The 12642-nt window shown below is 44.7% G+C and overlaps 6 protein-coding genes across 6 annotated transcripts; 2 read left to right on the top strand and 4 right to left on the bottom strand. All coding sequences in view use genetic code 12, as the record gives it.

Moving 5' to 3' along the window:
- Positions 1-253: 253 nt before the first annotated feature.
- On the top strand, positions 254-4777 carry FOB63_005474 (DNA-binding E3 ubiquitin-protein ligase; the record flags this gene model as incomplete). The annotated part of the gene is made up of 1 exon (XM_002616827.2): positions 254-4777. One exon carries the CDS (start codon positions 254-256, stop codon positions 4775-4777), a length of 4524 nt encoding a protein of 1507 aa, XP_002616873.2.
- A 95-nt stretch (positions 4778-4872) lies between these two features.
- Positions 4873-6246, top strand: CGT1 (mRNA guanylyltransferase; the record flags this gene model as incomplete). Its single annotated transcript, XM_002616828.1, has 1 exon — positions 4873-6246. The coding sequence occupies one exon, from the start codon at positions 4873-4875 to the stop codon at positions 6244-6246; it is 1374 nt and encodes a 457-aa protein (XP_002616874.1).
- Positions 6247-6336: 90 nt separating this feature from the next.
- On the bottom strand, positions 6337-6726 carry GIM3 (tubulin-binding prefolding complex subunit; the record flags this gene model as incomplete). Its single annotated transcript, XM_002616829.1, has 1 exon — positions 6337-6726. The coding sequence occupies one exon, from the start codon at positions 6724-6726 to the stop codon at positions 6337-6339; it is 390 nt and encodes a 129-aa protein (XP_002616875.1).
- A 219-nt stretch (positions 6727-6945) lies between these two features.
- FOB63_005471 (uncharacterized protein) lies at positions 6946-8184 on the bottom strand (the record flags this gene model as incomplete). Its single annotated transcript, XM_002616830.1, has 1 exon — positions 6946-8184. One exon carries the CDS (start codon positions 8182-8184, stop codon positions 6946-6948), a length of 1239 nt encoding a protein of 412 aa, XP_002616876.1.
- A 383-nt stretch (positions 8185-8567) lies between these two features.
- FOB63_005470 (uncharacterized protein) lies at positions 8568-9827 on the bottom strand (the record flags this gene model as incomplete). Its single annotated transcript, XM_002616831.1, has 1 exon — positions 8568-9827. The coding sequence occupies one exon, from the start codon at positions 9825-9827 to the stop codon at positions 8568-8570; it is 1260 nt and encodes a 419-aa protein (XP_002616877.1).
- Positions 9828-10712: 885 nt separating this feature from the next.
- Positions 10713-11324, bottom strand: CUP9 (transcription factor CUP9; the record flags this gene model as incomplete). Its single annotated transcript, XM_002616832.1, has 1 exon — positions 10713-11324. One exon carries the CDS (start codon positions 11322-11324, stop codon positions 10713-10715), a length of 612 nt encoding a protein of 203 aa, XP_002616878.1.
- Between the last annotated feature and the right edge of the window lie 1318 nt (positions 11325-12642).

Genomic DNA, 12642 nt, shown 5'->3' with positions numbered 1-12642 from the left:
CACCCATTTCCAAATTCTCCCACATTTTCTTTCTGGCCAACCAGACATCCGCTTCTGGCATTGCATTTCTCCGGGTGTCGAACCTGTGCCTACAAACCACCTACTTGTGGAACCGCTTCTTGTTCAGGAAAATTCTGTGCCCCGATCGCTTCTGTTCAAGTTTAGAGGACCAGATTGCTAGCATTGAAAACTCCACTGCGATCTTCGGCACATTTGCCCACCCCAGCCACACGCCCATTGCAAAACAGAAAAAATGGCCCAGTCCCGGCCAAAAAGAAAGGCCGCATGCAATAAAAACTACTCAGATGCCATTATCGAGTCTCGATTCGATGACATCGTCAAACCTGCTCAGGCCAATCCTAGAAATGGATCTCGCCGAAGAGGAATCTCTGCGTCTCCGTCCAAATCAACTGGCTCTCCTTCAGCACAAAAATCGACCGGTAAGGTGCCTTACAATTGGCAGCCGCCTCCACTGGACGCGGACGTTTTTTCTCGGAGACTTAACTTGACGGATGCCACAGTAGACACCAAGAAACAAGTCTTGCTGTGTCCACATCAACCATTTGAAGCTTCCAGTTTCAACATTCTAGACGAGGCTGAGCCGTTGGCAGCATTGCTTCTGGAACATACAGGCCAGAAACAGCCAAAACCTCGGAGACTGCCGCAGACAGTTTTCCAGTTAAAAAAGGGCGATTTCATTTATATGGTGAGCGAACCTCCAGGAGAGCCGTACTATATCGGGCGGATCATGGGTTTTAAGGAAAAGAAAAAAGAGGAAGTAGATGATGATGCTTCCAAGTATCTTTTTCAAATTCAGTGGTTTTACCGGCCACGAGATATCTCGAAACAGACAAGCGATTCTCGTTTGCTTTTCGCTTCCATGCATAGTGATACGTGCCCACTAGCCAGTTTCCGAGGCCTTGTTACAGTTAAACACAAGGCTGAGGTTGAGGAAACGTATACGCCGCCCAAGAACATGAAAGACCTGTCGCCCGCGTACTCATCTGCTCTCGAATACTACTGCTCATTTCCAAACCATTTCTATTTCGACAAGTTGTTTGACCGCTACATGATCAAATTCTACGATATCATCAAAACCTCCACATTGCTTCAGTACATTGACAACACGACCAACAACAGCCGCAATTTTCTTCTTGCATTAAACAAACGCTACGAGTTCATTTTTATGGAGAGTTCACGAACGAAACAGTTTCTAAACAATTTCAACTCCACCTCGAGTTCTCACTGCCATGTTTGCGCTGAATGGTGTTCCTCGAACGAATCTGTGGTTTGTGCTGGCTGCAACAAAAACTTTCACATGCTTTGTCTAGATCCACCACTATTGAAGAAACCCAGCCGTGGTTTCAGTTGGTCTTGCGCAGTGTGCACGAAAAAACACGAATTAGAACATAGATCGAGGAAGACTCTAATGTTATCGCACGATAACAAAACAACAAATGAACAAGAGCTTTCAGAGGCAAGCGCCCCTCCTTCTCCAAAGGAGGCAGAAGAGCCGGAAGCGGCAGAAGAAAAAGCGCACGAAACCATTTTACCCAAATATGAGCTAATGGCCATCGAGTACTTGCGAAACGATGCAAGTGTATCCGTGGAGGAAAGAAGACTTCGAGAAGAGTGGGCTCTTCGTTACTTAGGTAAACATGCTCGATTAGAGGATGCTGTGGATCCAGACGATCGATCGCCTTATCCGCGGGCTTGCACAAACTTGGGAGCTCGTTTTCAAGCATCAAATATCCCGGAGTTCGAGGGCCATCCATTAGTTTATTATGACCCGGAACGACAAGAGCGCACAAACAAGACAAAAAAAAGCTCTGGATCGAACAAGAGTAAGAAGAAGGAAGAACACGAAGAGAAAGAACTTGAAAAATTACCTGTCCCAAAAGAGTTCCAAAATGTTCCTCCGAGGGACTTTCCACAGTGGCTTCAGCCTCGCCCAAAAGGTTATATCGAAAGAGGAGTAGACGATGGAGAGGGAAAAACATGTACTCTCATGTGGAAGGCTAGCGAGGAAGACAAGGCAGACGATTTCAAGAAATTTGACGCATACATCGATTCATGCAAACCCATAGCGGCGCGGCTAGATATACTAGCAAACTCTCCAAACTTCATGGATGCCATCGTTAAGTTCTACATGGATTCTCATGGAGACACAACTAAAGCTTTCGAACTTTCTAATACACTTACAAGGGAGTCATTAAAGGAGCCTACATTTTCAAAAGAAGAAATCAAGAGGTTTGAGGACGGTGTCAGGAAGAATGGAAGTGAACTTTACCCAACTTATAAGGAGGTTAAAACTCAGCCGTGTTCGATGGTTGTCCGCTTTTACTACCTTTGGAAGAAAACGAATCAGGGCCGCTTAATTTGGGGAAACTTTTCGGGCAGAAAGAAGAAACCGTCAAAGGACGAGAAGACAGACATGAAAGTGACTTCAGTAGTTGATGAATACGCGGACAGCGACGACGACTCATCCTACGAGAGTGAAAAAATCGTCCGCAAGAACAAAATGTTTCAGTGCAAGCATTGTGAATCTTACCAATCTCAAAAATGGTACAAGATTACCGGCTCAGATGGAGTGCAAAATAATCAGGGGAAGAAAAATGGTAATGGTGGTGTGATCTCAGCCTTGTGTTTCAGATGTGCAAAACTATGGAGAAGATATGCCGTGTATTGGGAAGATCCACAAGAAATCCAAAAACGAAACTCCAGAGGTATTGGAGGGTACAGAAGAAAGGTAGAACCGGAATTGATTGCTGATGCAGAGAAGATTATCCAATATGGAGATAAAGAGGGAGGTTTATGTTATGAAATCGACAAGAAACTGGTTTCATCTAGTATCCTTCCTTCACCATCTATTACCCCTAAGAAGGAACCATTGTCCGTTCCACAACCGGTTTCCCGGAATGGAACCAATGGTAAAGAAAACCAAGTGAAAACACCCGTTGCAAAAAGCTCACCAGATGCTAGCCGAAAACCCACACCTAAGTTGACATCGAGACAGCTTTCACTTTCTACGAAGCAAGCTATAAAAGAAGAGCCCAAAGAGGAGCCTGCTCCCAAAAAACGGAAACAAAACTCTAGTTCATCCTCAAAACTGAAACCGAAGACGGAAGATAAAGACAAGTTACAAACACCAGCAGTCAAAAAGACAAAAACAGCAGTACCGAAGGCTACTGCTATTGATGAAGACCAGGCTGAAAAAGTTGACTCTGACACTAAGAAGAAGAGGAAGTCGCCTCCTGATGGTGAAAAGAAAGCTGCAACGCTTGATAACCAAAGAGTAAGCAAACCTGGATCTTCGGGTGCCAAAAGACAAAAGAAGTCTACAACAGAGGCAAGCGACACTGTCAGCCCAATTTTCAATGCCGCATACCGTGCTGATCTTCCGAGAGTTGCGTCCGTTGGCAAGATAGACAAGAGGCTGTTCCCTGTGCTCGATAAATCTGTTTTGGAAGAAATTGTCGACAACTACAAGCTTCGACAGCTTACAGACATGAAACTGCTTACACTTCAGAACCAGACTCCATCGAACGCCAAGGTGGATCAACCCTTCGCAGTTAGCGAACGAAATTGCTCTGTTTGCATGGAGGTGTCAGCGAATGAGGAGTCGTTCCAGGAAACACTCATTTGCACAAATTGTGGAGTGAACATACACGCTTCATGTGGCGGGATTACTGTATTTGGGAAGCAAAAGCCAATTAAACATTGGATCTGTGATCCATGTACTAACGATCTAAGTCCCAATTTTAGTACAAGTTACTCGTGCAGTCTTTGCTTGGCCAATGAGCTCAATTACGAGGGTTCGATCCTCGGATCATCCACAGTTAAGCCCGACTATTTAGTGCCAATTCTTGATTCAGGGAAGTGGTGTCATCTAACATGCGCAATCTTCGCTTACAAGGATATATTTTTCCGGAACTTAGCAGTGGCACCTTTTATCACCAAGGAGGTTTTGCATGCTTCGAACACACGCAGTTGCAACACTGCAATTGAGAGTGTCTCGAACGTATTTTTGGAAAATTATACATCGAGCTGTGGAATCTGCGAGTCCTTGAGTGGAGCTTTAGTGGCTTGCGACATGTGTGACGAAAATCGCAAGTTTCATGTTACTTGTGCCCAAGATACTGCGGGTTTCGGGCTTGGATTCAAGTTGTGCACCAAGAAGACGCTAAAGGCCAACACAAGCACGCATATTGGAAACGCTGTCGGCAAGTTGGAGCCTGTGCTCATTTGCTCTCAGCATGAAAACGTCAAGTATTTCAAAATGAGAGAATATGGGCGTCGTACTCCCACGGGTGAACCGCGGCCCCTCATACAGCTTTTCCTTGAAGACATTGCCAAATCAGTGTCTACCAAATCTAATGGCCCACAACTAAAGGCACATAACTACATCAGCATGATCGAAAAATTTATGGATAAGGAAGACGTCCTGCCTCAGAAAGCTAGGAAAGCCCCACACGCTCAGGAATTGGCGACAGACATAGCTTGTGCAAAGTGCAAAGTAGGCTCCTCGCCTAGCTGGTGGGCGGTGTCTGGTGAGCTGTCTGTACACTGCCAAAACTGCCACTTCAGTGATTCAAATGGGGAAGAAAGCCAGGTTCCAGAGGGGCAACTGCTACGGAAAGAGCTCCACGAACCTTTAGGGGGAGAAATTCACGGAATAAAAAATAGTAAGGACCACATAGGTGCGGTCCATTCGACTTTTGAGCCAAAGCCTCTGGATATCTTGGCTCACTTAGATAGCATTCTCTCACGGACATAGATATTTTGGTCACGTGCACAATACACAAGCTCAACTTTGGCTGAGAAGATTGTTTTTCTAGTAGAAAGCCTCTCCAACATACAGCACCGGAAGCCATGCTAAAGCTTTCGGAAAGAGACATGCCGGTTATTCCGGGCACCAAGATTGAAAATGGGGAGCTACAAGAGTTGCGGCTCATGTTGGCTGATTTGCTAAGAAGAAAAAATACGCAGTTTCCAGGGTCTCAGCCAGTATCGTTCGAGAGAAATCACATCGAAGTATTGAAGAAAAGAGAATACTTTGTGTGTGAGAAGTCCGATGGTTTACGATGCCTTTTATTCTTGATCAACGATCCAGTTAAGGGCGAGGGTGTCTTTCTAATAACGAGAGAAAATGAGTTCTACTTCATTCCCAACATTCACTTCCCATTGTCGGTGAATGAGGAAAATGGAAAAACTTACCACCATGGTACTCTATTGGACGGGGAATTGGTGTTGGAAACAAAAAATGTGCTGGAACCATACCTCAGATATTGCATCTTTGATGCTCTTGTAATCAATGAAAAGGACATAACAAACAGACCTCTACCTAAAAGACTAGGCTACATCACCGAAAATGTGATGAAGCCTTTTGATAGCTACAAATCAAAGCATCCAGAAATCGTCAACTCGCCTGATTTTCCGTTCAAAGTTAGTTTCAAAATGATGAAACTGTCATATAGAGCAAATGTTGTGCTTTCCATGCAAGATCAACTTTTCCATGAGTCAGATGGTTTAATTTTCACATGCGCCGAAACACCGTATGTGTTTGGTACGGATGCCACATTGCTCAAATGGAAACCAGCTCATGAGAACACTATCGACTTCAAAATGTACATGGAGTTCAAGCAATTCCAAGATCCCGATATGGATCCACGTGACCCTGATTCCACATATTTAGACTACGACAGCTTACCGGAGCGGATAAACCTTAACGTTTGGAAAGGGGGCAAAGAGTATGAGCAGTTTGCTCAAATGGATCTTTCTGAAGAAGACTGGGAACAACTCAAAGGCTTGAACGAACCCCTTCAAGGCCGCATAGTCGAGTGCCGCAAGAAGATCAGCAACCCACCATATTGGGAGATGCTCCGGTTCCGGAACGACAAGAGCAATGGCAATCACATAAGTGTGGTAGAGAAAATCCTCCATAGTATCGAAGATGGAGTGACAGAGAAGGAGTTGATCGACGCATGCCCTGAAATCGAGAAAGCATGGAAGGCCAGAGAATACGAAAGACACCAAAGGGCGAAAAACACCCACCACGATACTCATCTACCGGCGCAGATGAACACTCAGCCGCGAGTTCCGCCAAGTACTCAACCGCAGAATAACGTTCACAAAAGACCGCTCTCGTCAGAAAATACGGAGCAAACAAAAAAGCCTAGAGTAGCCGAGGAGCAAATGCTCAAGGACATGATGCCTGATTACGAAGAAGATAGCGAGCTGGACTGATAGTCAGGTCACGAAATTGTATTATTAAATTTTCCACATACTGTAAAATGTACGTACCATTGCACAAGCCTTGCACAATATAACTATCGTCTATCGTTCCAAGTTAATATTCTGGCCAAATTTGCCATATAAGTGTGCTTTGAGCTGCGCTAGCTGTTGATCGATTTCATCGATTTCGTCAGATAATTGTTCGACTTTGGTGTCCAAGGACTCGTTTTCTTTTTCAATATTCTCCACAGCTTCAGTGACGCTGAGAAAGACGAAGACATCGCCCACTTTGTACTGGATTTTATCGCTCTCGTCTAAAAGCTCAATTTCTAGAGCTAAGTCGTCGACGTATTCTTTTTCAGTTTTGAGCTTCTGGAGTTGTTCAGACAACGCATCTTTTCTATTGATGAGGGAGGAAAATTTGTTGATTTTTTGCTGATCTTCCCATAATACTTCTATAGTATTTTTTTGACCGGAAGGAAGAAGCTCCATGATATTGACTTCTGGTCGACTAACGGTTAGGACGCCTTGAAGATATATCCAAACGGGAAGGTGCAGGACCAAACTACATCTGCACTTCTAAGTTCATAAATTTGACATGATTCAAGTCTTCCATAATGCGACAAATATGTTTCTACGTAGTCTTCAGTTCGTTTGTGCCATTAGGGCAATTTTTCATTTTGGTAATACTTTTTTGTGCTTCTACCAGCGCTAAAACCAAGGCAACTTGTTGTTGTTCTCCCAGAGAATCTCGCCTTTCTTCAACCTAGAGTCGTCTTCCTCGTTAACGAAAGAGATGGCACCAAGAGAGCTGTTGTTCAAGCCATCAACACTTTGGAAGAATTTGCGCAAGTCGCGGAGCACTTTGGAACTGACCTCAGACTCCCAAAGTACAATCTTGTGGAAGTTTGCCAACTGCGGAATCCCGTGGTCCGCTTCGACGTAGTTCTTTAAGTTTGCAATAAGCTGGAAAGCCACTGAATCATAATTAGCGCGAGTAGTGTCGACGTGGATTTTAAGAATTGTCACATAGTTCTTCGGTTTTTCGGTTTCCTTGTCAAAATCGTACTCATAGTGCCACACAATAAAGCCTTGTGAATCACCTGTTTCCGGACACCGAAGGATCATGCCATAGTAATGTGGTTGGATGCTCAGAAACTTGGCCACAAGATCATCGTATGAATCACGATATCCATCAAATTTAATGTGCTGCTCGTACAACTTGGCTACGAAGAACTTCAGTCTCAAGTGGTACCAATCAATGTAATCAGCGGTTGGGTTGATTGTAATACGGTCGAGTCCATCAGTGGCAGTTTTCTCGCGCATTTCTGAATCAAAGTGGGCATTGTACTCCTCGAACAAAGGCGCAAATTCGTGGTACTTGACCAAATCCACATTCTCTGGTTTCTCGTAGGGTTTATTTTGAGCCACAAGCGGGATGTTTGCCAATGGCACATGGAAGGACTTGAATCCATTACGCGCATAGTATTCGCCAACTTCCGAATACAAAAACACGAATCCATCCTCGCCCAAAACGTCCGGCGTTTTGGCTATTTGCATGAGCTTGTCAATCATGATGGACGCATATCCTTTGCCTCGATGGCTTGGATCCGTGTAGACACCACCAACGCAACCGCTTAATACGGATTTTCTAGCGACGGAACCATCAGCCGTCTTATGAAACCTCCACGATTCTCTTACCAACAACTCCACAGAACTGACAATGGTGGATGGGTCTGACTTATTCTTCAAGCCAAAGACAAGAACACGGTTGGTCTCCGAGGAGGCGATCTTCGATAAGCCCAAAACGTGTTCTCTTTCCACGTACTCTTCGACAGAAAGAAAGTTCCGCCATGCAGCAGCATTCGCTTCTCTGGTTTTGTTGATGGAAGGCAAATCTTGCAAGCGATCCAAGTAGTAGTCCGATGGGTTTTCTTTGGCTTTAGTCATGTTGCCTGGTATATGATTTTGGGGCTTATCATGGATATATATCGCGACCAGATAAGCGTGTGGCTCCCAAATGGGTATACGCTAACGGCAAGTGAGAGAATGTATGTACTCTAACGGGAAGACGCTGCGAGAGACGCGGAAAACGGCACGCTGTATGCAGATGAACGGCCGTGATTTTAGATATGAACCAAATTTTCGGTTCAGCAAGTCCTACAACCGGGATCGTTGAGATGATAGCTTGACAGCAGTTTGCAAGGCATGCATGACATTGTATGTCGCACGTTGCACATTGACACGTCTAATGTTCCATCCGAGCCAAATACTTTGTCAAAAACGGCAATTTTCCATGCTTCGCCTACTTGCTTTCAAATTTCTTGCGGAGATCATTCCGATTCGTAATCCTCAGCATGCAAGTCACGCATCTTCATCACCTCGTCATAAAGACACTTCTGTGTCTTATCTTGCAACCGTAAGATAATGTCGCTGGGGCTCCATCCTTTGTAGCGGTACTCTTCGATTTTGTCGCTGATGTCCACCAACTGCTTGTAATATTTGGGCATCTCGTCAATCAATTCTTGAGAAAACTTTGGGATTTTCAGGTTCTGAAGTAGGAAATCACCGCCCGTTTCGCCAACCGTATTGAGTATTAGACTGAGAACCGCTAAAAGCAGCTTCACGTTTGCATTTTTCTCCTGGTTCAACTCGTTCAAGTTGACTGGATGCTTGGAAAGTCTCTTGGCCACAGAACGCAAGTGGTACCGTGCCGGATCTTCCTCAATGTCGTGGCACAAGTCATATAGCCACGTGAGATCAAACACGTCGCCCTCGGGATATGGAATAAGCTTAGAGAAGGGCGAATCAGCTATAATGTCAAAGGATTTGCGGAGTAAGGAGTATTTGGACATCCCACTGGGGTAGCGATCGTAAACGTTACACAAAAGCTCCTCGCACGGGTCGGGCAAGCGGCGGAAACTGTCTTCTTCTTCTTTTGAAATATCAATATTGGGCACTTCCAACTTGTACAAGAAACCTTTGATGTTGGCCCAATGCACAAAACTTTTGAGTGCCACAAGTACCGTGGGCAGTTCCAATGCCTCTTCACCAAAGTACTCTTGTACGTAATTTCTCATGTAATGTCCTTCGAGCTTTGTTCCAATGTGGTGGTCTGTGTGAAGAAAGTTCAACTTTGCGCAGTACAAGAGGTTATAACCTTGGATCAAGTGGGTCTTTGTGACACCTTGCACAAAAGAGAGGGCCTTTTCTCTTTCTTCGGGTGAATACTCGAGCCGCAGGACCTTGTGGTTGATCACAGACGAGTTTTCTTCTTCGTACCAGCCATTCACTTCCAAATCTCTGGCGACACCAATTATAGTGAGGCAAACGTCTCGGAACTCGGAAAAAATGTCGCTGCTGATGGAATCTAGGATACGGTACGCCAGCACCGTTGAGAGATTGAGTGACAAGTCTTCAGGATGCACAATCAAGTGTTTGTCTTCCTCTCGGATGCGTTGAAAATTGTTGTTGACAAACTTATATTTCCGGCCCTTTTTCGAGATTTCGATGGTGGAAAGAGCATCTATTTTCTGGAGAATTGCATCTGCGACAGCAATCAAGGCATCTGAAGTCGAAAGTAGCGTAGTCATGGTAGGTTGAAAAGTACACTTAGACGGTATTATGCTTAGTAGCGCTAACCTGCAGGTCCCATATACTGGAAGTGATTAGAGTTCCCAAAATGGGGCGAGGAAATGATAACGAAACAACCAAATCGCAGGGATATATCTTAGCTTCTAGGCAATGTATTCACTCAAAGCCAGGCTTCCCCAATCTTTGATCATCAAATGGTTAGATCATAATCGCTCTGTAATTTTTCGGAAGGTACGGATGTGTCTACTTTGAAGAAGCATTTGTAGACGTGGTGTGAAGTACTTGAATACGAAAAACAAAACACGAACAGAAAAATAAAGTAAATTAAAGAACGAAAACAATTAGAAGTGTCATTTCCAAATATAAATTACGCAACGAATCTAGGGGTGTTCGGCTCATCAAGTGACTGCAAGAGGAAGCTCGTTCCCCTATTTTAACCAAGCTTTTCTGGGCGAAGAAAATCTCTCACTGTTTACACATGAACGAAAATATTCCGCATGTCGCGAGGACAGGATGACGGCCCATGAGGTATTTTCCTTGTCACTAATTCTACGTTAATTACGCTAATTATTCCACCAGGACCCATGCATAGCTACCCCCACGCTTTTCCTCTGCATTCTACGCAACAAATGGGGGAGTGCCAATGCAGTATGTATGTGCGACATAAATAGGGCGTAGATGAAGTCACCATGCACAAACGCATAAAGCACATTTGCATGCAACAGAAAGTCGGCCATTTCCTATTGTGGTCTACATCCAAAAGGGATCCGATTACCCAGCCCCATATATTCGTAATAAAGACATAAATGTTAGAGTCACACAACCAGTGGAATGAAAAGAAGCAGCATTGTAGAATCGCCGCACAAACCAGTTCGTTTGCTGGCTTACTCCGATGCCAGCTTCTTTTGCCGCAACACCTTAATCTTTCTTCTGCGAGCATTAATGAACCAATTACTCAATTGCTGTTGGTTTAATCCCGTTGCCATCATTAACCGCGTCTTCTCAAAAGAGTTAGGATATGGATGATTGAGATGGTCATTCAACCACTTCAACAAAATGTACGTGGTCTCTTTAGGCAAGTTGTTTCTTGTTCGCGAACGAGAGTGGTGTTGGATGTTGGCTGATGCCGAAGAAACACCTCCCTCCAGCGTAGGCGAAGTGACAGGAGACACAGAAAGTTGTTCCGACCCACTCCGCGTTCTTTCCGTGGCGGATGGACCCGACGTGCTTCCGTGGACGCTTCTCGATACGGAAGCTGGCATTTCAAGGGCAGGAGGCATGGCTGTGTAAGCGCCAGAACCGTAGTAGTTGTAGGAGGAAGGGGCTGTTCCGTAAGTTGCCATAACGCCAGCGTTAGGTGGAACATAGTTGTAAGGGTAAACCGGCATCGTCGTATACGGTGGATTAGGACGAGGGTGGGTGGGAAAGGGGCCCAACGACACATCCTTGCCAGAAAATATGTCGGAGATTGGGGGCAAGGTGACTTTGTTATTCATTTCGGAGTAGAATTAAAAAAAGGTATATGACACGAATAATTTATAGTGAAAAGATGAAGTGTCACCGATAAAGACTTCAAAGTCAAGTTTGAATTAAAAAATGATGCTTGTCAAAAAACGAAAAGTTGGAGAAGGGTTTCTCAAAGGTGATTACGGAGGAGTTAAATAGTTAAAGCGACATTTTGAAACGCCAATGCACTTTGTACTACCGCTTTGCAATTTTCTTGGTATGGTATGCCCGGATTTACATTTCATGGGCCGGAAGTACAACGGCTGCACAAACATTTAGGGTGAAATGGATCGAAAGTGCAGGAAAGAGGCTAGAATTTAGGCACCAGTGCATGCTAAGATGGCCTAAACTTGGCTGTCCTTCCATGCACGCGATTCGATCCTTGAAATCCCGATTTCCATTTTCGGCCACTTCGGAGAAAAAAACAAGCAGGAACGTCATAGAGAAGCTTATTTGCAGCCGGTGGCATCGACCGGCTTTCACATTCCTTGATACAATATAGCCTTTCAACCCCCTTAGAAATAAGTGAAAACTACAAGAATAGCATTCCCATACAAACAAGGCGCATTCATTGTGGCAAAGTTCGTAAACGTGTGCCAAGGAAATGTCAAAGTGTCAAAAACGTCAAAGTACAGTGTGCCAAGAAAACTTCAGAGCGCCTGCATGCGCAAATTTCTTGAGTGCCGAGTCAACCCTCGGAATTCAGGAACCCTCGGAAAACCCGTGCTAGACGCCTCTGAATAATCCCGATACGTCCAAGATGTCATGGCCAATCTACATGACACCAAGCAACTGCCAAGAACCGCATATTGGCAATCTTAAGTATTCGCCCATCGTCCCATTTACGAGTAAACAGATCCTAGTTAGGAGAGAAGCTTCTGTGCCGATACCCTAGTTTTCAAACCATTCAGCCGTCTCTCAAAAGTTTATTGTCTAGATTTTTCACGGGTATCGCTTGCGTGATAAGGGCCATTTAGGCACATATTCTTGACAGGCAAACTGTACACCTGACTGCACGGAATGCACCCACGCGTAAGTCGAGTTTGTCATGCGACAGCTACATGCAGTTTCGACATCGGACCGCATGGCAATATCTTGTCACCCTAAAAGTCAACACAAGCACCTACTACAGCGAGACATTTATTTGCCTCTAGTTGGCACACATAGACAGCACGATGGCAGTTTTTATTGGGGATTTAGCCGGCGCAGCCGCTAGCTTCACATAGCCATTCATCATATCAAACGAGAATGTGTCAACAGATCAGTATGGTCTTTATGCAGGTGTCATGCATGCTATCTTTTTCTTTG

Source organism: Clavispora lusitaniae (assembly GCF_014636115.1).
Source record: "Clavispora lusitaniae strain FDAARGOS_655 chromosome Unknown tig00002663_pilon, whole genome shotgun sequence".
NCBI lineage: Eukaryota > Fungi > Ascomycota > Pichiomycetes > Serinales > Metschnikowiaceae > Clavispora > Clavispora lusitaniae.
Note: the sequence above shows the minus strand (reverse complement) of the source record. Positions and strands in the feature narration are given on the sequence as shown.